General features: G+C 41.1%; 1 protein-coding gene across 14 annotated transcripts in view; it reads left to right on the top strand.

Annotated features, from left to right (window-relative positions):
• Positions 1–23,075, top strand: part of LOC115618974 (protein BANP-like) — a 186,603-nt gene extending 163,528 nt beyond the window's left edge. For all 14 annotated transcript variants that reach the window (XM_030510974.1, XM_030510985.1, XM_030510982.1 and 11 more), the window contains 2 exons: positions 17,944–18,087; positions 22,809–23,075. In XM_030510974.1, the coding sequence (XP_030366834.1) occupies positions 17,944–18,087; positions 22,809–22,880 (216 nt within the window). In that variant the 3' untranslated portion in view covers positions 22,881–23,075. The remainder of the gene's footprint in view (positions 1–17,943; positions 18,088–22,808) is intronic.
• Positions 23,076–24,808: the final 1,733 nt, after the last annotated feature.

The raw sequence follows: 24,808 nt of genomic DNA, 5'->3' as shown, positions 1-24,808 counted from the left end.
GAAACAAAATTAAATTTCTTGAGCCACAGCTGAACCTGGAGGGTTTGTTGATACAGAACTAGGACTGAATCCTTTCAAAATACTTTGTATTGCTAGTTCAAAATGATGAGCCTGCTTGAAAATTTTTTATATGTATATAGCCTCTGCACCAGCCATCCTTTCAGGTGCAAGACTGTTTTCACCCAAGGGGTCTGTAAAGCACTGGCATGCCATTGCTTCTCCCTCCCTTTGCCCTGTGAGCTCTTGTTTCTGCACTCTGACACTGTACAGACTGCAAATGCTAGTAGGGACTTTTTATTTTCTAATGCAAGAATCCGGTCAGCAGATACCAAGAAGGTTTAGTCAGTATCTTTAACCCATACTTGTTTCCTTAAGTTCAACACTTGGGTCATTCCTACTTGCTAAACCCCACAATGGTACAAGAAGGTAGGACTTGGGGAGTTAAAAGTTCCCTTTGGCTGAAGCCCCATCCTGTGAGTCTTTTTTAACATTTTCATTTTCAGCCACAAGACAATTTCTACTCGAATGAAGTTACCAATTAAATCACTGTTAGCCTGAAACGTCACTGCAGAAATGCAATGAAAATTCATCCAAAAATGCAGTGGTTTCATGTCCAAATTTTAAGGCCTAATTAACTAATGTCTGCAGGGGGTTTAAGATTCTTTGGTTGCAGCTGGATTTAGAAGGGCAAAATAACAGTAGCAGGGTGCTAAAGAACTGCTGAAGATTTTTTTTTCATTGTGTGTCTGCTTTACTGAATTGATGGATCAAAACTTGGCTTTAAATGAAAAGATGAGCTTTGGACTGTATCCAGAGTCGTCAAAGTCACTGGGTTCAGACCTTGAATCCAAGTATATCTCCTCAAAGGTACTTGTTAAAAAGGGCTACATAGGAGCTAAGGGGACTTTAATTTATCTGTGGCAGAATTTCTTTTAGTTTTTTTGTTTTCAGAATCGTTGAGTTTTGTTTTTTTTTTCCCTACATATAGACTTGTACACAGTTGTCTCTGTTTTCAGTTCATGTCTATGTATGGGGGGAAAAAAATCACATATGTAAAGTTTTTTCCTGTGAAAACACTTGCCAAGTAAATCTTTATTACAGTTATCCGAATGAAAGGCCATTTTTGCAGAGAAACTTCTCCATATATATTTTCAGACAGCTCACAAGCAGCCAGCCAACAATAGCAGTGGCACCTCTCAACTTTAACCTTGTGTTCTTTAAAATTATTTAACAAAAAAATAAAAAGAAAAAAGAAATTCTAAGAACTTCCATCTTTTCCATGGAGTGATTCATTTGAAAACTCAGATAACAAAGGACTGGGAGAAATGCAAATGTTCAACTTCTTATTTTGCATGCATGAAAAAAGAAATCCTATAGCAAAAATATTTTGTGTAGCAGCTTCCATAAGTGTCTGACTATCAGTAATAGTTTGTCATAGAAAGCAGAATAATACCAACTCAATCTCCAGGGTAATTTATTTCTTTTGTAATGACTGGTCCTTTCAGGTAAAAATGTTCTTGTCTTAGCATGCAAAACAAACAGAAATCTTGGAGAGCCAAGGTAGCACAGGGAATTAATCCCTTATGGAAAAAACCCATCCCTACCAGAATTAGTGGAAAATAAAATTTAAGCCATAATGAGTCAAGAAAATGGGTTTGGTGTTTACTAGTTCCAAGAAACACCCTAATAATGTCTCAAAAACAACTGTACATCAATTGCAAGCCTGGCAAAGGTGAAGCGTGGCCAAAAGAGGCCCAGGACAGCAAGAGCACGACAAATATCCTCTGTCAGAACGATATCAGCAGGCGGCTGTGCTTTGTCTGTCCTGGCTTTTTGAGTGCTGGACATGGAATTGTTCTCATTGCTTTCATACTCATAATCCTACAATATTTAAAATGATGTTAATATCTTTCCCATAAAAATTATTAGTGACCACATTGAAAGTTTTGGTTAAAAGGTAACACAGTTACCTCCAGTTTTGAGCTATTTGCCTTTCCAAGCACGGACCTTGTCACAGCTACGGTGCAAGTGCTCACGAGGGAGAAAGAATAAAGGAGAGCCTTGGCTTGCTGGGTTTTTACCTTTTTGTAAAATTAATGAAAATCCCTCAGACGCAGCTATCAAAGCAAGCACAGGTATCAGCAGTCTATAACTTGCTTTGGTTTTTTTAACCCATGTGACTTTAATTGGTGTGTATTTGTGTAGATTGATGCATTAAAATTGTAGCAGGTTTTGTTCCAGTTTCTGTGTAACAGATTGTATTGAAATGAAACCATAATGTGTTTGAGTGAAGCTTTTCTTGTGAAGATTTTTCATGGAGTTATTTCTTGCTGCCATTAGCTACAAGTATTTGAAACTAGAAACAGAGTCCAGGAATGTCTTAGAAAATAATTCTTCATCAGGGGCATGCATCAACTTCCTCAGAGAAAGGGAAACCTTAAACATTTAATGACTCAAATTTGCAGTAATTTATCAGATAGCTGAAAATGTGTAGATGTGCTCGATGGATACGTTAGGATATTCGCTGCAGGAGGCTTCTAGCTAAGTGAGAGGTTTTATGGATTTTGCTTTGGCAGCATTTCAAAAGGGATTATAAGTAGATAAATGGAAAACGTGAGTAGTTATCACAAAATGTGCTTATAGGTTACTCTCCTACACAAGATCTGAGTGCTCTTGGGTTTCATGGCTTTTAACACATGAAAAGCTGTATTGTGCTTTAGATGGTAGTAATTAAACAGTAGATTTGGGATCCGTGTGCTAAAATTGTATTGCTGTATATTGTCATGCGAGTAAGGTTTTGTGCACTCCAGTCATATGGTGATTTATAGAGCAGTGGGCTGTTTATTTGTGGCTTAGTAAAGATGCAGGACGTGGCCAAACTCTGCAGTAACTAAAGGATAACATCAAGATTGGAAGTTATCATTTGAATGTTAATCTTTCCAGAATGCCTCGGGACATTCCCTTCTCTTTTTGATGAAACCTCATATATTGGAGGTGTGAAAGACAAAGGAAGCAAGAGGTATGTCACTGGTGGGTTTTGGGGATCGTCCACCTGCACAGTGATCTCAGGAGCATTTCTAGTCTATTTTTTAATGAAGCAGAGGGTGCTGGTTCTCACTCCAGACTTGGACTTGGGTTTGGCAGCAGTTCCCACATTCCAGGAACATTTGCCTACCAGAGTGAGTGGAATACTGTCCGGGTTTAAGCCCAGCCAGTAACTCAGAACCATGCAGCCGCTCACTCACTACCCCCCTTCTTCCTCCCCCCGCTCCCGGAGGGATGGGGAGGAGAATCGGAAGAATGTAACTCCCATGGGATGAGATAAGAGCAGTCCAGTAACTAAGGTATAATACAAAACCACTACTACCACCACCAATAATAATAATGATAAGGGAAATAACAAGGGGAGAGAATATAAAACTAAAAGATGAAAAGGAAAAGAAAACAATAAACACAAGTGATGTCCTTGATCGGAGTAAGCATTACTTAGCAACAACTAAAAACATCAGTGTGTTTTCAGCTTTGTTCTCAGACTAAAGTCGAAAACACAGCACTGCACCAGCTACTAGGAAGGAGAAAAATAACTGCTGCAGCTTAACCCAGGACACTTTGGCACTGTAGTATTTTTCTCTGAACTATCGAGCTACTTTTTAATAGCACTCAGATCTATGTTTAATAAAGCCCAAAAATAACGTTCTGTTGGAAAAAAAACATTTAAGCCAAAGGCTTCTTTCATATTGCTCGAAATAGCTTCCTTTTTTGGAAGTAGTTCCATCAATTTTACCGTACTTAGTGCTAACAGGAAGCCATTTCATCACAAAATGTTGCAATTGCATAGATTTGAATAATATTTGCTGTTCTTAGAGTGAATTAACTCAAAAGATTTTGCAAGCTGTAACAGAATGTCAAAGGCTTATTCCCTCAGGGACTGGATGCCTCTCTCTATCGTGGTCCACTTGGCTGAGCGGCTCATAACATCGTCCTTGTAAGGAAACCTTTCCTTCACAGCTGCCAAGAGCCGCCTCCAAAGGCTGAGGGCTCGCTTCTCTATTGCAATCGCTTTGTCAATTCCTCCTTCCCTAGCAAGTGATCCCAGCTGCTTGGCTTCCCTAGCTTCTAGTTCGTGACCGTCAGCCCCATTGTCTCAGCATCGGAGCAACCAGGTGACAATGTGCTCCCCTGGAAGACGGGTGAAATCTTTTCGCATATTCCGCAGCTCGGTCGAGGTCCGGGGTCGAGAAGTTACCTTTCTTCTTCTTCCTCTTCCTCTAATTCATGTATTAATAACTCTTTCTCGGATGCCATCCCCTGTAGTAAGTGCATTGATTCTTCATCTTTCTTCACTGCATGAGTTGCTCTTTGTGCCTCTCATTTGCTTTTCCCCTTGCTTACAGGGGCAACCGATATTGGCACGGATTGGTCCTTTGGTTTAGCTGCAGTGTTTGTCACTGTGGAAGGAGTGGCTGTAGTGGATGGAGTGGCTGTAGTGTCTGTCACCAGGGTTGGAGTGGCTGCAGTGTCTTTCAGTGTGGTTGGAGTGGCTGCAGGGTCTGTTGTCGGGGTTGGTGTACCTGCTGTGCTTGGGGGTTGAGTAGCTGCGTTGTCTGTTGCTTTGCCATCAGATCCAGAGACATCTTTTTCCCTTTGAAGGTGCTGGATAGTTTAGAGCAGGGCTCTGTAGGCGTAGGCCAAGCCCCAGCACGTTGCCATGATTTGTCCTTCTCTGGTATTGCCAGGACGACAGCGCACCTCGTTTAAGTGCTTTGCTAGTTTTTCTGGATGTTGCACTTGTTCAGGGGTGGAGTTCCAAAGCACTGGAGGGGCCCACTGGCCTAGATATTTGCCCATACTATCCCACACACCCTGCCACTCATGACTGTCAAGAAAGTTCTTGGTTGGAGTAAACATTACTTAGCAACAACTAAAAACATCGGTGTGTTACCAGCATTGTTCTCAGTCTAAAGCCGAAAACACAGCACTGCACCAACTACTAAGAAGGAGAAAAATGACTGCTACAGCTGAACCCAGGACAAGCTGCAATGCTTTTTTTCTTTCTTGCCAAAAGGTTATTGAGGCATATGAAATAATTTCTGGTGGGATGATTGCCTGGCAGTCACATTTCCACATGTGCGTGTGTAGCTCGTATGATGTAAAACATTGGTTCACCAGAAAAGAGATACAGAAAAGAGATTATTAACCAGGGCTTTGCCTTCAGAGAAGGTGGGCACGAAATCCCCGAAGTACCTGATTTAGGGAACTCTAAATGAGGTACAGGTACATCAAACTAGCTTTTGTGTAACAGCTCCAATGAAACTAGTTTGTGGTTTGGGAAGTGCAACATCTGAGAAGAGCCATCAGTTAACCACAAAGTTGTTCTGAGAAGTTTCCCTCGGTGGGCGATTTACTAAGAGTATCTTCATACAAAAGATAAGTCAGATGTACTGTACAGATGAGGTAACTTCTTTCTGTAACCAAGTAATTTTTACTGAAATTACATCTGCAGTTGAACTGCCAGTTAATTATAATTAAGTGCTAGCTTAAAGTGTATTTTCAGTGGAAGTCTGTGTCTTGTTTTGGTGTATTTTACATTGTTTTACAGGGCCTGAGCCCATCTCTACTTAAAGTCAAAGGAGAAGGACCCCACTTAGCTTCCATGGGACATGACCCCAAAGCATCTTGACAATACCCCTTTCTTTGCTTTGTTATCCGTTGATAACAGATACATCCCTATCTGTGACCTGTAATATTGAGTTAAAATAAAATCCTGCTGATGTGAATGTGGATTGCTTACATAAAGGATTTCCTATAATCTCATTGTATTTAGATCACATGATACAAAGCTTGACTCGGGCATTTATTTCATCGTAATTAACTTTGCATCCCTTTCAGCCAGCATAATAGTTCACAGATAAAGTTTTAATTACACTGATTACTCTTTTGTGTTCAGTACCAACCACTCTTCCAAGGAGCTGTTAGGCTCTTGAGGGACCCCCAGCTCTCCATGTAAGGGTACATGTGTTGACCCAGTGAAAGCGTGAGATACTTTTAACAACTGCCCCTTTGTCCTCAGGTGTTCATTTAAATTTAGGCCGGATGCATTTAACCTGGAGAGAGATCAGGAGCCTCATGGGTTTTTCATAGATTATGTGTGTGGAAAAAAAAATAGGTCAGGTATTACTTACTTTAGTTGGACTGTGTTTAGGGAAGGGTCAGAGAAACAGCAATGGTGAGAGCAGGTGCTTTTTTAACAAAAGACAACATGAACTGTATTGATTTGGTCTTTTTCTGCTCCTTATGTTTCTCCAGTTTATTTACCAAATAGATGTGAACACTTTTCAAAGATTGCAGAATATTTATTTGTAAGTTTTTTAATTATTATTATTATTATTTTTCTTTCCTCAGGGCCTATTACAGAATTTCACTGGTGGCTGCTACTCTCCATAAAACCATAGTGCTGGAAAGTATTGGTGGCATTACTGAACAGAGTTAGTCTTCAGAGGCAGGGGCTTGCTCCTGGGGCTCACCAAGCCGTGCTCTCCTTGGGGATCACTGCAACGGAGGTCTTGGGAAGCAAGGTGGTGTGTCGTGAAAGGGCTTTTGAAGATGCCAATGGTTTAAATACATGAAGCCACAATTTGCCATCACTCATCTAGCTCAATCCAACTGCAGCCGCCAGAAAGATGGACATTTTCGTGAAGTTTGTTTAAGTAACCACAATAGCCGCAGTTTGTGTTCATGCTATTCTCCAGGTTTTGTACAGGTGTGTTAAGGGAATCTCAGAGTAGACATTACAGAGTAGAGCTGTGCTGTGGTATACACTCAAAGTAAAAGCAGATGAGATGGTTTATTGTTTGTTATGCAAGGAAATGACGCCACTGATCAAAATGTACTCTGGAATTATCCTTTTCATTTTTCCACCCTCGGCAGAGCTGAAATGAGTTTCACTTTTCATGCCTTTTAGTTTGGGGAATTTAAAGGAGGTGCTCTCAATTATATGACTCTGTAGGGGTGTTAGTTAATGAAGTTTTGACAGATTTAAGGTCACATTTTGCACGGTTCAATTCAGCACACTTAGAAATGCATAGCAGGGAGAGTTCCTCTCTCTGTGAACTGCCATATATTAGACTTTTATATATGCTGAATTTATTTTCGTATTGGTACATTTTATGTAAGAAATAAATAGCAAATTTAGGTACAAGTTGTTGTTGGAATAAGGAAAGGGCTCTAAGTAAAGCTTTATGAACTAGATCATTAACTTTAGAATGATACTCTAATCTTTAAGAGCAATGGATCCTTTTTATATTGTTTCCAGTTACCTTAGATCAAACATACTTTTATTTTAAGAGAAATGTATTGGGACATTAATGGGAATATGTTACCTTAACGCTTGCTGTGTAATTTTCTGCAAAACCCTTATCATACAACACTTCAGTATTTGAGGACAGGTGAGTGAAGCAATTTGATTTTGGGTGATGGAAACTGCCAGCAGGACACATGATTCTGTATACTCTGACTTTGGTAGCTGCTTCATTGTCATTGGGTCTCTCAGCACCCTTATTTTTTCTCTTTTCTCCTCTGCATAGTGCAGTCCATACCTGGTGTCTTGCTCAAGTGGAAAGGAGACTTAATAGCTCTTTCCTTTGGCGTTCAGTTCCTTTTATGTTTTAATATGGCCTTTCTGGGCACAGACATTACAAGGAGTGTGTTTTTTTGATTCAATAAATATGACCAGTTTAGAGGAAGTGTTTACAAGGTAATTAGTAATGAATTAAAGCATGTTAGCATACTTAATGTGAATCAGCATTATTTTATTAAATATGGGCTTGTTCTAGTGAGCTTGATTGACAGTATACTTATTTGCTTTTGAAAATGTATCTCTATAGCAAATGATTGAAGCCAGTGTTAACATTTATTCAAAAGTATTTAGTTGATATACTGCAAAAAGTAATTTTAGGCCTTCCAATTGGTATTTTCTGCTGTTTTCCCACAAATATCTTTGACTAATGCTATTCAGTAATTTAATCAAAGACAAGAAAGAAAATGAATAATTACTGATACATAAATGGCAGTGTAATTAAATGCTAAGTAATGAAAGTAACAGGTAATTTCTACACTCTGACCTAGATTGCTAGATATGATTGACTCAACTTGCCTTTTAATAAAGCTAGAGGCAAAAAGTAATGTACTTTTCTAAGAATAATTATTCCAGAATTATTTTATTATACTGGCAAAGGTTTGGTGGTCTGTTTGATAGGATAAAATATACTCTTTCACCTCCCAAACCTTTTCCTGCAGGTTATAATGAGAGGACTCATTGAAGGACAAAGGGGTCCCAGAAAGGCTGGACACTCTTCAAGAATGAAATCCTTAAGGCGCGGGAGCAGGCAGTCCCCATGTGCTGAAAATCAAACCAGCCTGGCTGAGCAGGGAGATATTGCTGGAACTCAGGAAAAAAAAAAGAGAATCTATCACCTGTGGAAGAAGGGACAGTTATCCCATGAAAAGTACTAGCATGTTGTTAGGTTATGTAGAGAGAAAGTTAGAAAGGCAAAGGCACAGATGGAACTAAATCTGGCCACTGCCATAAAAGATAATAAAAAGTACTTTTTCAAATAGATTAGCAATAAAAGGAGGGCCAAGGAGAACCTCCATCCTCTACTGGATACTAGGGGAAACCCTAGTGACTGAGGATGAGGAAAAGGCTGAAGTACTTAATGCTGCCTTTGCCTCAGTCTTTACTAGTCACACCAGCCATCCTCAGGGTACTCAGTTCCCTGAGTTGGATGGCAGAGATGGGGAGCTGACTGAAGTCCCCATAATTCAGGAAGAAATGGTTAGCGACCTTCTGCTCAACTTAGACGTATACAAGTCTATGGGGCTGGATGGGTTCCACTCAAGAGTGCTGAAGGAGCTGGCAGAGGAGCTTGCTAAGCCGCTCCATCATCTTTCAGCAGTCCCGGTCCAGTGGGCAGGTCCCAGAGGATTGGAGGTTGGCCACCGTGACGCTTCTCTACAAAAATGGCAGGAAGGAAGACCCTGGGAACTACAGGCCTGTCAGCCTGACCTCAGTGCCAGGGAAGGTCATGGAGCAGATGATCCTAAGTGAGATCATAAAGCACGTGCAGGAAAATGGAGGGATCAGGCCCAGTCAGCATGGGTTCATGAAGGGCAGGTCCTGCTTGACCAACCTGATCTCCTTCTACGACAAGATGGCCTGCCTGGTTGATGAGGGAAAGACTGTGGACATTGTCTATTTGGACCTAAGTACAGCATTTGACACTGTCTCCCACAGCATTCTCCTGGACAAATTGGCTGCTCATGGCCTAGATAGGAGGATTCTTTGCTGGGTTGGAAACTGGCTGGATGGCAGAGCCCAAAGAGTGGTGGTAAATGGTATCACATCTAGTTGGCGACCAGTCACAAACTAGTGGTGTCCCTCGGGGCTCGGTGTTAGGGCCAGTGTTGTTGAATATCTTCATTGATGATCTGGATGAGGGGACTTGAGTGCACCCTCAGTAAATTTGCTGATGACACCAAGTCGAGTGGGAGTGTTGATCTGCTGGAGGATAGGAAGACTCTGCAGAGGGATCTGGACAGGCTAGATTGATGGGCTGTGGCCAGTGGTATGAGGTTCAACAAGGCAAAGTGCCGGGTCCTGCATTTGGGCCACAACAACCCCATGCAACACTACAGGCTTGGGGAAGAGTGGCTAGAAGGCTGCTTATGGAAAAGGACCTGGGGGTGCTGATTGATGGCTGGCTGAACATGAGCCAGTTTGTGCCCAGGCAGCCAAGAAGGCCAACATCATCCTGGCCTGTATCAGAAATAGCGTAGCCAGCAGGGCCAGGGCAGTGATCATCCCCCTGTACTGGGCACTGGTGAGGCCACATCTCAAATCCTGTGTTCGGTTCTGGGCCCCTCACTACAAGAAAGACATTGAGGTGCTGGAGTGCATCCAGAAAAGGGCAACAAAGCCGGTGAAGGGTCTGGAGAATGTCTTATGAGGAATGGCTGAGGGAACTGGGGTTGTTTAGTCTGGAGAAGAGAAGGCTCGGGGGGGACCTTGTCACTCTCTACAACTACCTGAAAGCAGGTTGTAGCGAGGTGGGAGTCGGTCTCTTCTCCCAAGTAACAAGTGATAGGACAAGAGGTAACGGCCTCAAGCTGCGCTAGGGGAGTTTTAGACTGGATATTAGGAAAAATTTCTTCGCAGAGAGGGTAATCAGGTATTGGAACAGGCTTCCCAGGGCAGTGGTGGGATCACTGTCCCTGGAAGTGTTAGATGCTCTGTGCTATTCCATCAACTGAAGTATTTACAATAAAGATGGGATGGCCTCTAAAGGAGATGTTATACTTCAAAAAGTAGCTGTGGCTTTCATGGGAATTGCATTGTGTAAGGGTCTATGATTCATGCCATGTAAGACAAATTAGACAATGATCAGCCCTTTGTAACAGTAAAATAGAAAAACCTGTGAATTTCTGGGAACTCTGTGGTGGCTGGATATGAAACACATTATTGGAGTACACATTATGGCCTAGAGGGTTTTTTCTCTTGTGGTGATGCTGGTAACGATGAAATGATCAGAACAAGTTCAGCTTGAAAAATAAGAAATTATTATATGTAATTATTTCAGAAAAATGTGGGTGCTTTTGGCTTTTTGCTTCACTTTTTGAAGTCAGACATGGAGCAGCCATAAAAATGCACCTTAAAAAGAAGACACCCCTCATATTTTGGAGGCTTCCGCTTAAGAAAAGGTTGCCAATAAATGATCTAAAGGATGGGTTACATTTTCTATGTATGTGCTTACTTGCACCTCTGTATGCTTCTCATCACTAGGTACTGAGAGAGAAAAGCTGCAGATGATCTCTGCAACACTGCAAGTCACCTGTCTTCCTTATCTTTTTGGAAGAGGAACTCCCAGTCTTTTATTGCTGTTAATATTTTGAAAAGTTTGGAAGATAAAACTTAGTCCTTAAAACTGTCTTGTAATTCCATCAAAATACTTATTGCTTTGTTTTAAATAGAGCGTAGGAAGTATGCAGCGATATGTGGTGATCCTTGGTCCATACTGTCAGCTGTGTACTTGTTCTGAAGAATTACAGGTTGAATGGGAATTTATTTCTCTGGAAAGATAACACATCATCAGGCTATATGCATTCTGACTTTATATACATATGGGATAGATAAAAACCATGTAAGGGTTACTGTGGTTTTCAATGAATACTGTTTTATTTTAGCATGAAAATGACTGCTTCTTCGAGAACAGCAAGGTCACTCCGTCCTTTGCTGTCGTTCCTTTTTGTCATGTTAACACTTTAATTGTATTGGAACTGGACTGTAAAATCACCAAAATAACTTTGTATCATTAGCCATCAGATATGAGCTTGTCAATACAGTTGACCTGGGTTAAATTGAACCAATGGCTTAAAGACGAAGGGATGTAAAATAGTTCATGTTGCAGATTTTCCTTTGTACTTTAGTATCCTCCATACTGGGCTTGTTTCCTAGTGTTGGGTCTTGCTCTGCTTCATCAAGTGAAATGAAGAGCTACAAAAGACAATCTTATGGAAGAAAATATCAGTTTGGTTTGCTTTCTTTTTCCATACAGCTCCATTCTTTTGGCATTCTGCATTGCCTGTTCCAGATTCCTTAGTAAATGCCAAGGTGATGGAGATCTTGGTTAGTGTTAGCCTCTGATGTTTTCAAGGAACTCATTAATTTCTGATACTAAAAAGTTTTGAGTTCCGGACCTAAATATAGTCTAGTTACCCCAGATGAAGTCATCTATAAGCCTGTAAATCCACTAAATAAATGCTTTGTTGGCATTAAATACAGTGGATATTTTTGGTCTTCAGGCTTCATGAAACAAACTTTAAGACTGAAAAGAATCAGCTAGAGGGAGTTATCTTTTTTTAAGTGAACATGTTTATCAGCAGAGCTTCCTATCAGTTGAAGGAGCTGTGTCTTCTATTCGAATGTATTCATATAGTTTCTCCATCAGTGATGAATGACAGTGTAGGAGGATGATAGGCAGGTATTTTCTTAAATTTTTTGTTTTCTAGGAATCCTCTAACCCCATAACCATCCTTACACTTTGGGGCCCCAAACTGTCCTTTTAACCAATATTTCAGCTAGAGCATGTCACCAAGATCTTTCTTTGTTCCTATGCACAACTAATTTCTTTTGTGCCACATTTGCTGAAATGGTTACTTGCTGGCTCTAAGTGTTACAGGATTGTCAGATGTGAACCTTCTATAAACAACCACTCTTTCAGTAACTCAAAACCTCATTTTTTAAAAGAAACATCATCTTTTATTGCATTCCTGCAGTAGAAATGGGAAGAAATGATAGAAAAAAGACACCAAAATCCCAATGTGTCTTATTTTTGAGCTTTTTATAGGTAGGCAAATATACGTGCTTGCCTGGATTAATTAAAAAAGCTCACAACAGTAGCAAGAATGTGTTTTAGAAGGCTCAGTCTGGCAAGGACCAGCCTGAGGAATGGGCTTTTTTGGTAAACAAGTGTCAGCTATCCCAAAAGAGTTACCTCACAGTTACCTCTTTTTGAAGGTTGGGGTCTAGAGAAATGTTTTAAGTTATGGACTTCTAGAAGAATAAATTCTCAGTGATAAGTAAAATCAGCAGAGGATGTGATATGAATTGAACCGTGGTTGGAAACTATGCTTGAATAACTTTGGAAGAAACTGAAGGAAAACCTATTACGTTTTAATTTTTTAATTTTATTTCCTGCCCTGGCAGTTGAACATTAAATGGGAACTATTAGTTATAGACTAAAATGGTCTTTAAATGGAAAGGAAGGGAGCAGAGAAAGTAGCTGGTTTTCATTATTAATACTAATTTTATTATTATGTTTTACATGGCAAGCATCTTATTGAAGAAGGGATGAAAAGTAGAAATCCAGGACCTTCAGACTCAATAGCTTGCATGTCCCAAATCATCAAGACTTTGAAGAGAGAATGACAGAGGAAAAAAGGGGGAAAGGAGAGGAAAAAAACCCAAAGGGAAAGGCAAAGATTCAGGTCTATGGGATGCCGGTGCTCGGGTTTGTGCTGGTGCTGCGGTTCTCAGGAAGCCTGGGGTTGTGTTAATGCTGCTGTAAGGAGGGACAGAGAACATGCATGTGGGCACAATATCGTTTGAGTGGGTAGGAGGGAGCTGTCTGTCCCTTAGCTCATATTATCAGATCTGTCAGCTCTTGTATCTCTCATAGAAAGCTTATAGAGCTTTAAAGAAAAATTAATGTTTGATCAGAGACTGTGGTTCTGTATTCACGAACAGTGCCAAGAGTTCACACTTCATCTTAAACATCCGAACAAAATACTTTTCTTTCTGGTATTTCTAGGACTATGTAAACCCAAAACTAATAGAAATGCATTTATATTTCTGTCTGAAGGTGTTAGGGAACATTTTCTTATTCTAAAAAGTGGCAAAAGAGTAAGAGAATCGTTCATGCTTGCTTTTTAATTTAGGCAAGTTGTCTTCACTAGGGTCACCATGCAATGTGGTAATCTTTGAGACACCAAGGTTTGGAACAGGAAGGCTTGAAAATAAAAAAAAAACAAAATGAACCCAACAAAAAACAAAAAAAACCCCACATTTTTTTGGTCTGCTTGTTAAATTTAAAGGCACACTTTTTTAGGATCATTTTCAGCCTTGAACTCTCACTAGCCCAAGTTACCTTGAGCAACACTCTCTGTTGGATATTTCCCTGCTTTTGTGCCGAAGTGAAAGGGAAGGATGACTTCAAGCTTCTTATTCTGTGTGTGCGTTAAGAGCATGAATTAATCCTTTTTGTTGGAAGTGAAGTTTATTATTTTTCAGTTTAACCATATTCTGTTACCTGTGTTGGACCACTAAGGCCAGATGTTAGAGAAGCCCAGTGGAATTGGGAAGACAAGTTCATTTTCAGGGTGGATAGTGTATTTTTTTTTTTTTTGTACAATTCCTTTATTTTAAGATCGAGGGCAGGTAAGAATTACAAAGTTAAAGTCTTGTTTCGGAAGTCAGGTGAGCAGCCAAAGAAAAGCCATATAGAATCATAGAATAGTTAGGGTTGGAAAGGACCTTAAGATCATCTAGTTCCAACCCCCCTGCCGTGGGCAGGGACACCACACACTAAGCCATGTCACCTAAGACTCCGCCCAACCTGGCCTTGAACGCTGCCAGGGAAGGAGCATTCACAACTTCCTTGGGCAACCTGTTCCAGTGCCTCACCACCCTCACGGTAAAGAACTTCTTCCTTATATCTAACCTGAACTTCCCCTCTTTGAGTTCGAACCCGTTACCCCTTGTCCTATCACTACAGTCCCTAGTGAAGAGTCCCTCCCTAGCATCCTCGTAGGCCCCCTTCGGATACTGGAAGGCTGCTATGAGGTCTCCACACAGCCTTCTCTTCTCCAGGCTGAACAGCCCCAACTTTCTCAGCCTGTCTGCATACAGGAGGTGCTCCAGCCCCCTTATCATCCTCATGGCCCTCCTCTGGACTTGCTCCAACAGCTCCATGTCCTTTTTATGTTGAGGACACCAGAACTGCACACAATACTCCAAGTGAGGTCTCATGAGAGCAGAGTAGAGGGGCAGGATCACCTCCTTCGACTCGCTGGTCATGTTTCTTTTGATGCAGCCCAGGATATGGTTTGTTTCTGGGCTGCGAGCGCACACTGCCGGCTCGTTAAGTTTCTCATCAACCAACACCCCCAAGTCCTTCTCCACAGGGCTGCTCTGAATCTCTTCTCCTCCCAACCTGTAGCAGTGCCTGGGATTGCCCTGACCCAGGTGTAGGACCTTGCACTTGGCTTGGTTGAACTTCATGAGGTTGGCATTAGCCCACCTCACAAGTGTCTCAAGGTCTCTCCGGATGGCATCCCTTCCCTCCAGCATATCAACCGAACCACACAGCTTAGTGTCATTGGCAAACTTGCTGAGGGTGCACTCAATCCCACTGTCCATGTCGCCGACAAAGATGTTGAACAGGATCGGTCCCAACACTGACCCCTGAGGGACACCAGTCGTTACTGGTCTCCAATTGGACATTGAGACGTTGACCACAGCTCTTTGCGTGCGGCCATCCAGCCAATTCTTTATCCACCAAGTGGTCCATCCATCAAATTGATGTCTCTCCAGTTTAGAGACAAGGATGTCGTGCGGGACAGTGTCAAACCCTTTGCATAAGTCCAGGTAGATGACGTCAACTGCTCTGCCCCTATCCATCAGTTCTGTAGCCCCATCATAGAAGGCCACCAAATTGGTCAGGCAGGATTTGCCCTTAGTGAAGCCATGTTGGCTGTCACCAACCACCTCGTTGTTTTTCATGTGCCTTAACATGCTTTCCAGGAGAATCTGCTCCAAGATTTTGCCAGGCACAGAGGTGAGACTGACTGGTCTGTAGTTCCCCAGGTCTTCCATTTTCCCCTTCTGAAAATGGGGGTTGTATTTCCCTTTTTCCAGTCATTGGGAACTTCACCTGACTGCCATGATTTTTCAAATATAATGGACAATGGCTTAGCAACTTCATTCGCCAGCTCCTTCAGGACCTGCGGATGGATTTCATCAGGTCCCATGGACTTGTGCACGTTCAGGTTCTTAAGATGATCTCAAACCTGATCCTCTCCTACAGTGGGCCTAAGGTCTTCATTCTCACAGTCCCTGCCTTCCAAGACTTGGGCAGTGTGGTCAGAGCATTTGCCAGTGAAGACTGAGGCAAAGAAGTCATTGAGAACCTCAGCCTTCTCCAAATCCAGGGTAGCCTGGGCAGTGAGCTTGCTGTGTGCCCTTCTCACTCTCCTGAGGATCTCAAACTCGACCATCTCATGATCTCTACAGCCAAGGCTTCCCTGGAGCATCACATTTCCAACCAGACCCTCCCTGTTGGTGAGCACAAGGTCAAGCATGGCACTTCTCCTTGTTGGCTCTTCTATTACTTGCAAGAGGAAGTAGTCTTCCACACAATCGAGGAACCTCCTGGATTGCTTGTGCCAGGCTGTACCGTCCTTCCAACAGATATCAGGATGGTTGAAGTCCCCCACGATGACAAGGGCCTGAGAGCGTGAGGTTGCTCCTATCTATCTATAGAGTGCTTCATCCACAGAGTCCTCCTGATTGGGTGGCCTGTAACAGATCCCCACAATAATGCCCCCCATTGCTGTTCTCCCTTTGACCCTGACCCATAAGCTCTCTGTTGACTGATCACCTGTCCCCAGAGTTCCATACTCTCCAGTCTATCACTGACATAAATAGCTACTCCCCCTCCCCGTCTGCCAGGCCTGTCTTTTCTAAAGAGCCTGTAACCTTCCATTCCAACACTCCAGTCATAGGAGCCATCCCACCATGTTTCCGTGATGCCAGTGATATCATATCCCTGTAGCCATGCACACATCTCTAATTCCTCTTGTTTATTCCCCATATACTACAGGCATTTGTATAGAGGCATCTGAGCTGAGCTCCAAATGAGGCCAACTCATTGGCTGGAGCAGCTGAAATATCTCTGCATCGCTCCAAGCATTTATTACAGGTGCTGGCAACTGACTGGGAGTGTTGGGAATATATAAGTGCACCTGCCCCATTTGCAAAAAGCTCTGCTACACAGGTCCCCCACACAATGAATTATTTGCTCTTCTTCATAGTGTCTGCTATAAAAGGGAGTTCTTTTGAAGTGCACTGGGAGGTGTGCAGTTGAGAACATAAAATAAAGCAGGGAAGCTGATACTGTTATAAATTTTAGTCTTTATTGTAAAACACTTTGTATGTGAGAATGATGGGTTTGTTCAGTCACAGTCGTTCTGAAGTTTGTAGTTCAGAAATAAAAGAGAAAAAAATATATTGAAGGCATGCAGGTAATCAGTAGGGCAGACTGTGATCTAGTTCTGACAGCATGTGTCATATAGTTCCAAAACAAATATTGTAGGATGAGAGAATTTTGCTTACTCCTATAAAAACAAAATGTAGCATCCTTTTGCACCCAAGATCTCTATAAAACCCTGACAACTCCCTTAAAGGTTATTTATGGACGTGACCTCTTTTTGCTTCCCGCACTCCCTAGAGCATTTCTGGTCTACCCACTCCTTCATGGCCACCCACACGCAGATCAGCTGAGAAATCATACTTTGTTAAGAAAAACCTTTAAGAATGTTAGTTTCCTTCTTTGTTCACTTCGTTTGAAAGATGTCTTTTGCTCACTGTGCTTCAAATGCCATACTTTAAAAATACATCATTTGCAGCATATAGAAATTAAAATGGAATACGTAGGTTTTAGCTGAGGGGACTTGTCATTGTTCCATAAAGTACATACATATATTTTATTCTGATTTGTGGTTCAAGAAGTAAATTAAAATTAGTCTAATCACAAGAACATTTTTAAGCAAACATGTTTAGATGAATGGGCTGTTCTTTGATTTTTAAAGCCTGTAGCAGACTTATAGTCTTCACCAGTCAAATGTAGAGTAACCATTAATTAGCAGTAATTCTTATATCTGTACCTTCATGTATGATAGGAATATAAATATTGCTGGAGTAAATTGTCGCAAGTTGAATGCCTTTGGCTGCAGGGAAGATTATCTTGGATCTCTGTCTTTTTCTGTAGCAGTAAAAGCATTACTCAGTGATGGTGCAATGTGCTAGTGACAATGTCACACTCTTAGTGCAACCTTCACAGTCTATCCCTGTTAGTCTTTGCAATAATCATGAACAGAATTATGAATCTCATAAGGCAAAATGTGGCAAGCATCTAGTATGGGAATCTTTCCATGTGCATACCACGTCCTCGGAAACCTACATGATTTAAAGCAACTGTTACTGATAGACAAGTTTTCTTGTGTTTCTTTTTAATGGGTTTTGATTTTGCATCTGTTTTAAGTTAGATGGTTCTTCATGCATTTCTGATTGTGGTTGTTCACAAGCTGCTTTCTCTGTTGCTTTCCCTGCAGGTGTTGCAGGGTGCTCAGCTGATAGCTGTTGCTTCTGCTGAGCCTGCCTCAGGGGGTGTTGATGGGTCCCCACTCCAAGGGAGTGATATCCAAGTCCAGTATGTGCAGCTGACACCAGTGACAGACCACTCTGTGACTAATCAAGTATGTATATATTATCTTTTCTCCATTTGAGTGTACTTAACTTGATTGAAACCCCATCAGATGAACTGTACATCTACCCACAAATACTGAGATCCCAATGAGTTTATGATCCTGGTTCCAAACAGTAAACCCTCCCCCCAAAAACATCTATAATAAGAAACATAATTTTGTTAAAGATATAAATGGGCTTTAACTATTGCTGCTTCAATGCTCTTGCTCAGTGCCTTTAGAGAATAGTTATTTTGGTCATCATTGGTTTTCTGCATCCTTGAAGGCCGAGAGCCATGTTAAAAGGACGAGGCAAAAAACTTACTTGGAATCTATCAAAAAAAAAAGTATTTTTCAGACTGAGGTTTCTCTTAAAAATGTTATTTCCTTTCTGACAGCAGTTTTCCAGTTATTTTGATCAACAACCCGGATTTCCCGCAGGAGTCACAATGTTAGCAATTATAAGTGAATACTGATGATCTCAGTTATGATGGAGGAGTTATTTTTTGTTTTCGCTTTTAAGAACAGTCATGTATCTGAGTCTAGAAAAAGCTCCTCATCAGCTTGAAGCTATGACTGGTGACAACACATGTGCTGACTTAAAACAGTTGTGTTTTCTGAAGATGGTTACGCATTCTTCTGTGAACCCCACTTAGTGGGCTTCTTATCTAGAGAATGCCAAGTGGTTGTGAAGAATAAGCTGTTGCTTGCTAGCCAAAATATAATGGTATCCTTAGCAGCAAATATTAGAGTGGATTTTTGTCCGATACATACACAGTTTTGTAGAGAATTCTGATCTGGCTATAAATGTTTGGATATTGAGTCTCTTGGGGGAGGGGGGGAGAATTGCATAAGAAATCAAGGGAATTACGTCCAGACTTTGCATGCACAAAGCTTCTTCCCTGGACAAGGCAATCTGCAGATCCATTCGATATATGAAGTCAGAGCACATCAGTTATCCCAGTGGCAAACAGGACCTCAGACAAAAGCTGGAGCTGTGTTGTGCATTGCCAACGTGCTGTCTGCACCGGCTGATGCTGGGAAGGAAGCTGGAGCTCTGAACTCTCTGAGCTGCTCCCTACCTGGATGCTACAAAGTGCTTTTCAGAATAATGATGCTTCCTGACAAAAAGTATCAGCCTGCCTGGTGTGTGAGCATTCTGTGCTGCAAGATTACACTCTAGTTTTCTGTACACTGATCTTCCTGTGTAGATGAGCCCCAAGTAGTCATTTTCCATCTTTTCTAGATTAGCCTCTGCATTAAACCATCTCAGTATTTTACTCATAGTCATTTGTAATAGTACACTGGACAACAAGAGCGTTGCTACAGGGATCGTGCCTTATTTCTTACAAATCCTCAAGTACTTCTGGTCCCATGCAGTTAATAAAGCATATAGGCATCAGGTAGTGAGAGGTGTTTCTCATGCTGCTGTCCTCACTCCAGGCCTGGGAAATTCTCAGATTTCCCTCCCACGGACTTTCTCCTGGGTCTGTTCCTCGTGCCTGTCCTCCCTTCTCTGCTAGCACCTCTGACAGGGAGGAAGGAGGTTACGGAGTGCAGTTCTACATGTCAGCATCTGTCTCCCACACAACTGGCAGCCACTAGAGGAGTCACTTTTCTCTTCAGGGACACTTTGCACTGTGTTAGGTTTTAATATTGTGGTTAACCACAGAGATTTATACAAAGCTGAAGAAAGTAGAAAAGGAATGTCAAATAAGAGTAGTGTGAAAGGAAAAACAGACAAGATGAAAAATAAGTTTGCCATAACTATTTCCTCAGTTTACACAAACTCAAAACTAAGGATCTGTTAATGATTTGGAGAAACCAACTTGGTATTTGCATTACTCTGAGTTATATGAATAGTTCAATAGCTTTTGGGGGGCTAAAATTATGGATATTGAGATGGTATTTGCATTATTCTGAGTTGTATAGATAGTTCAATACTTTTTCTTTTCTAAAATTATGGGTATTGATCTGCATCATTTTAGAAAGATGTCTTATCTGAAAGGAAAGATCTGAAGGGAAAACCCTCTCAGTGAGGCTGTAGTGACACTTTCATCTGTTTTCATATGGTTCTTTGTCAAGGTACTGAGATGTTCTCAATGATTTTGTATCTATTTTACCAATCGAAGCTGGGTTGGATGCTATGCTCTACACAAATTCCGTGCTTGAAATGCCCAAAGTGTGAGCTTATTTAATGTCAGAAAACAAGATACCAGTTTTCTGACCTTCTTTCTTGAAAGCCATGTCTTTGGAAGCAGTTGCACTTGGAAACTGAAGGTTGGAGTGAGGGTATTTGAAACAAATCCTTTCTCTGACCTCAGCTGAAGCTTGTTTTCATGTCTTGATAGCATTCTTACTTACAGCAGCTTGCAAAATTTAGAGATTTGGATTAATTCTATGCTGAAATTCATATGCTGATAGTAAGTGTTGTTAGATTTGGAAAAATAGATTTCCAAATCCAAAGTGTGCTTCTAATCCTTTTGGGCAGTCTTCTACTTCTGGTCTGAATGTTGGATAAATATTCAGTATTGCTGTTGTCATTATTATTTGATAATTGTAGTACTTCAATAGAGTTTTCCTCTAATGGGAAAGAAAACTTCGGTCGCTTAAAAACTTACCTGCTATCAAATTTAGCAGTCTCATAGAATTATTCACCACTTCGGCATTAATTTATTGCACAGTTAAGTAAGCACCAAATAACCTATGAAGTTGAACAGGAAAAAATCTTGTACCTGTGTGCAATTCCTGGCAGCAAGGCAAAGGTGAAGGGAAATAATTTGACAACAAAACCTTATGTCCTGGGTTCAGCTGTAGCAGTCATTTTTCTCCTTCTTAGTAGCTGCTGCAGTGCTATGTTTTCGACTTTAGTCTGGGAACAGTGCTGATAACACCGATGTTTTGAGTTGTTGCTTAGTATTGCTTACTCTGATCAAGGACTTTTCAGTCTCATGCTCTGCCAGTGAGGAGGGGCACAAGAAGCCGGGAGGAAGCAGAGACAGGACACCTGACCCAAACTAGCCAAAGGGGTATTCCATACCATGGCGCGTCATGCCCAGTATATAAACTGTGGGGGAGTTAGCCGGAAGGCCAGATTGCTGCTCAGGTCGGGCTGGGTATTGGTTGGTGGGGGGTGAGCAATTATATTCTCTCCCCTTGTTATTTCCCTTATTATTATTGGTGGTAGTAGTAGTGGTTTTGTATGGTACCTTAGTTACTGGACTGTTCTTATCTCAACCTGTGGGAGTTACATTCTTTCCATTCTCCTCCCCATCCCTCTGGGAGCAGGGGGGAAGAAGGGGGGGGAGTGAGCGAGCAGCTGCATGGTTCTGAGTTACCAGCTGGGCTTAAACCATGACACCTTAATTTAGGAGCAATGCTTTATAATTTTGAAACTCCAGTGTTTTCATTTACTTAAATAAGTTTGGACTGTAGAGTGAGACCTAAAGGATGGGAAATCTTGTTGAGTTTCCACCCTTGTGGTGTTGTGGTTCATCCTGCAGATCCTAGGCTGAGAGTGTAAAGCAGGGCTTCAAGTAAGACTTTTTCATAACAGAAGTACTGCCACAGAAATAATTCTGTATTCAGGGTGTTACATAAAGCATCTATTAGATGTTTTTATGGAGGGAAAATCCATCAAGGGCAGATCTCTGAAATCTGTGGGAGTGAACGGGAAAATATCAGTAAATGCTTGCTCTTTCCTTGTAGTTGATCTATGCTTGTGATGCTGGCTGCTATCAGGGGAAGGCTTATCGGGTGTGATGGGCTTTATCCAAGCCAATACAGCTGCTCTTAAATGCTATTCATCTTACAGCTCTAAGGATGGAGTTTGTGTCATAATCTAGTTCTCCTTATTCCAACTAACTTGGCCGAAAAGACAGTTCGCTATGGGATTGTCCTTTCACAGCCTTGTCAGACTTCTGGTAGGCAGTAATTTGATTTTTAAGGAGACTTCCTCTGAGAGCTGAAGTCAATTGTGTTTGCTTTAAATTCCTTCATGGAGGACTGTGTTTGCTTGGAAAGTGAATAGAATCAGGCCTGTAGGAAGAATTTTATTTGAGAAAGAAGTTCACTATAGTAGCACTATTCTCATTTTACACAAAATAGAGAAAGACTGCAGTGGGTAAAGTCAGCAGTTTTAGACTGTATCCTGCACCAGCTGGGGAAGTTCCAAGCACAGGCCAAACAGGTAATTTTACTTCCCTTACCTACAGTAGTTCTGTCACTCAGGGACATCCTACTGTCTTTTCTATGATCACCTTTGATGGACTTTCTGTCCATAACACTCCATACCCCCCAGCTGTCAGCATGTGCATCATGCTGGGACAAGTCCTTCTACAGCTTTGGCACATGTTGTGCTAGATATGAGTTTTATTTTGTTTCTTTTTAGAGCTGGTTCTTTTTTGGGAAGAGAGAGGGAATAATTGTTTTCTATTTGCTCTCTTCGTGCCACTCATGATTTTATAGATCCTTATCGTGGTTTTATTATTTCAGCCTTCTCTTTCCAGCCTGAAGGGCATTAGCCTACCTAGTCTTCATGTGGATTCTTTATGTTATTTTTGGTGTCTTTGTAAGTGTATTCTCATTTCAACTCTCTCAAAGAGCTGATATCCATGCAGATTTTTCACTGGTATATATATGAAAACTTTGTGTTGGTATAATATGTTCACATTCCCTTGGCTACACCAGTGGAAAGCACTGCTGTATTGATTTACCGATGTTTCCTTTTGCAGGGCACTGATACCCTTCAGTCAACAATCCAGACAGAAATGCAGATAGAACATGGAGCAATCCAAATCCAATAAGAACTGTGAAAAGCTGCGTCAACTGAAATGTGGGTGACCCATGCCAGAAGTTAAGTGCTGTCATCTTTGTGCAATGACAGGAGAATGGAAATGCCCTTTAGACTAATGGTCACACCTTGAACATCTCCTTCAAATCACAGTGTTCTGATGATCTGGTTGTCCTCACCTGGAATAAATGAGACCCATTTACTTAAATTGGAGCTACATCACTACATCAGTTGAGGATCTGGCCTTCAGAAAAAATAAATGGCCTGCCCTTAGGTACACTTAAAGAGGGGGAAAAAAATCTTTCAGAAAGAGGGAAAGAAAACTAATGAATCAAAACTGTGAGACTAAATCAGTGTTTCATCCTGTTCATTTCTTCTGTGAAAAACGCCGTTTGAATGTCTTCAGATATCTTAGGAAGTGTATTGCTCCTTTGCAGTACTTGCTTTACCACATATAGAAGCTCAAGAGCTCAAATATTTTTCACTGTTTAAACAGCTTTTTTATTTGCTATGGTGTTTATAACAAAAATGGAAAATATTTTAAAAAAGAAAAATCCCATAGCTACAAATATTAGCCTTTTGCTGGTGTTTTCTGTTCAGTGTAATGAAAACTCTATTTGCAGAAGACTAACAATTTTGTTTGTACTGTTGCTTAACTACTTTTTTAGGGGAAAAGGCTTTTACATGCTGTAATTATGCATTTCTAATGAAAAATGAATGTGTATTTATGAATAGTGCAGCTCTAAGTTGCTCGCTGCCTTAGAAATGAATACGGTTTGCCTGGACTGTGCTGTAAGAGCATAGCTCTGGAGTATTTGAAGATCAATCCTATCTGGCAAGCTCTGCTGTCAAACTGAGAACTAAGATTAAGTCTATAAGGAAGATATCTGATCATGTTATTATCTAAATTTCCAGTACAAGAAAAATGTAACAGTTAAGCTTTTGAGTCTGAAAATCCTATTTTATACAATGAATTTATGAAATAATTCTTTTTTTAAATGTGAACAATTCTTCTGAGCTCTCCCTTTTTGTTCATCCTACCTCCTTTGTCCAGCCATTTGTGGCAATACCTCAGTTTGAGATTCATCCATAAAAAGCTGGGCTGCAGAAGTCTGATACCTGTGTTGTTATCCAACCTCCAACAGCAAGGTGAAATCTTCTCTCCACTGAAACTTATGGGAAACTTGATTCTGGTTTCAAGAAAGCGATATTTTCATATGTGCTAAGCTTGAGTGGAAAGGATGCACATTTCCTAGAACCTGATTATTTTAATTGTGCACACATTAGGAAAATACAGAGTTTACTGGGGGAGGTGTTGCTTTGCATTTGTTTTGCAGCTGACTTGCTATATGGTTATTGTCAATATATGGCTCATAATGCATTTAATGTATTAATCAATGGGGCATAGCCACAAATTCTACATCGTTGAATTCAAGATAAGATAACATTTACTTATTTATTTTTTTATGAAAGGAAGATTTAAGCACACCCAATTTCTGGGAATGTTGTCCCTGGTAAGTATTACACTTTATGTAAATTCCTACTTCTCTTTAGGATATTTCTTGACGCACAAGTACAATGCCAACTGAATCACAGCTTATTGAATACAATGTTTGCAACAGGCCAAGAATTTGGCTACTCTTTGGTTTCTTTTTTGAACAGTGGTTCTTGGATTGGGTGATGTTTGAAGAGCTTGGCATCTGAATCGAAGCTTAAAAATAAAGCAAGGCCTGTACATTTTAGCATGGCTGTTTTATCACTTAGAAATGACAGTGAGAAAACTGGGATGGCGAAGCTGCCACTGCAAAGCACTTTCTTGCTATATTCATATCGGCCACAGTGGCTTTCTTGTCTTTTTCAGACAGTTTTACTCTCACCCAGCTTTCCTTCTGCGTCCTGGGTATCTTCTGCTTTCAAGGGGAGCACACCCTTTAAACTGTA

This window comes from Strigops habroptila, chromosome W, assembly GCF_004027225.2.
Source record: "Strigops habroptila isolate Jane chromosome W, bStrHab1.2.pri, whole genome shotgun sequence".
Lineage (NCBI taxonomy): Eukaryota > Metazoa > Chordata > Aves > Psittaciformes > Psittacidae > Strigops > Strigops habroptila.
Note: the sequence above shows the minus strand (reverse complement) of the source record. Positions and strands in the feature narration are given on the sequence as shown.